The sequence below is a fragment of the Calidris pugnax genome, unplaced genomic scaffold, assembly GCF_001431845.1.
Source record: "Calidris pugnax isolate Ruff unplaced genomic scaffold, ASM143184v1 scaffold405, whole genome shotgun sequence".
Lineage (NCBI taxonomy): Eukaryota > Metazoa > Chordata > Aves > Charadriiformes > Scolopacidae > Calidris > Calidris pugnax.
In genome coordinates, this window is record NW_015091114.1 from 45,010 (window position 1) to 45,752 (window position 743).

The window sequence follows — 743 nt, forward strand, 5'->3', positions numbered from 1 at the left end:
CCCCGAGCGTCCCCCCCGCGTCCCCGCAGGGCCCGGCTGATGCAGAGCTTCAAGGAGTCGCACTCCCATGAGTCCCTGCTGAGCCCCAGCAGCGCGGCCGAGGCCCTGGAGCTCAACCTGGATGAGGACTCCATCATCAAGGCGGTCCACAGCAGCATCCTGGGCCAGGAGTTCTGCTTCGAGGTAAGGTCCGGAGGCCTTCTCCTCAACCCCACCCCCAACCATCACCGTGGTGGCTCTTCATGGTTGTCCGTCACCCACAGGTGACCACGGCCTCGGGGACCAAGTGCTTCGCCTGCCGCTCGGCCGCGGAGAGGGACAAATGGATCGAGAACCTGCAGAGGGCTGTGAAGCCCAACAAGGTGAGGAGGTGGCCAGTAGGTAGGGGGGTGTCAAGTCGTGGGGCTGGAGATGGGCAAGTGGTGGGGATGGGAATGGTCAACTGGCAGGGATGGTCAGTTGGTGGGGATGGGGATGGTCAACTGGCAGGGATGGTCAGCTGGTGGGGATGGGGATGGTCAATTGGTAGGGATGGTCAGTTGGTGGGGATGGGAATGGTCAACTGGTGGGGATGGGAATGGTCAACTGGCGGGGATGGGAATGGTCAAGTGGTGGGCATAGTCAACTGGTGGGGCTGAGTGTGGTCAGCTGTTAGGGATGGAGATGGTCAACTGGTACAGATGGGGATGGTCAACTGGTGGGGATGGGAATGGTCAACTGGTGGGGATGGTCAGTTGGTGGGG

At 61.9% G+C, this 743-nt stretch overlaps 1 protein-coding gene across 1 annotated transcript in view; it reads left to right on the forward strand.

Moving 5' to 3' along the window:
• The window catches only part of SYNGAP1 (synaptic Ras GTPase activating protein 1), a 54,595-nt gene that overhangs the window by 6,989 nt on the left and 46,863 nt on the right, over window positions 1–743 (forward strand). The window contains exons 3-4 of the mRNA XM_014958246.1: window positions 30–183; window positions 264–362. Of these exons, the coding sequence (XP_014813732.1) occupies window positions 40–183; window positions 264–362 (243 nt within the window). The 5' untranslated portion in view covers window positions 30–39. The remainder of the gene's footprint in view (window positions 1–29; window positions 184–263; window positions 363–743) is intronic.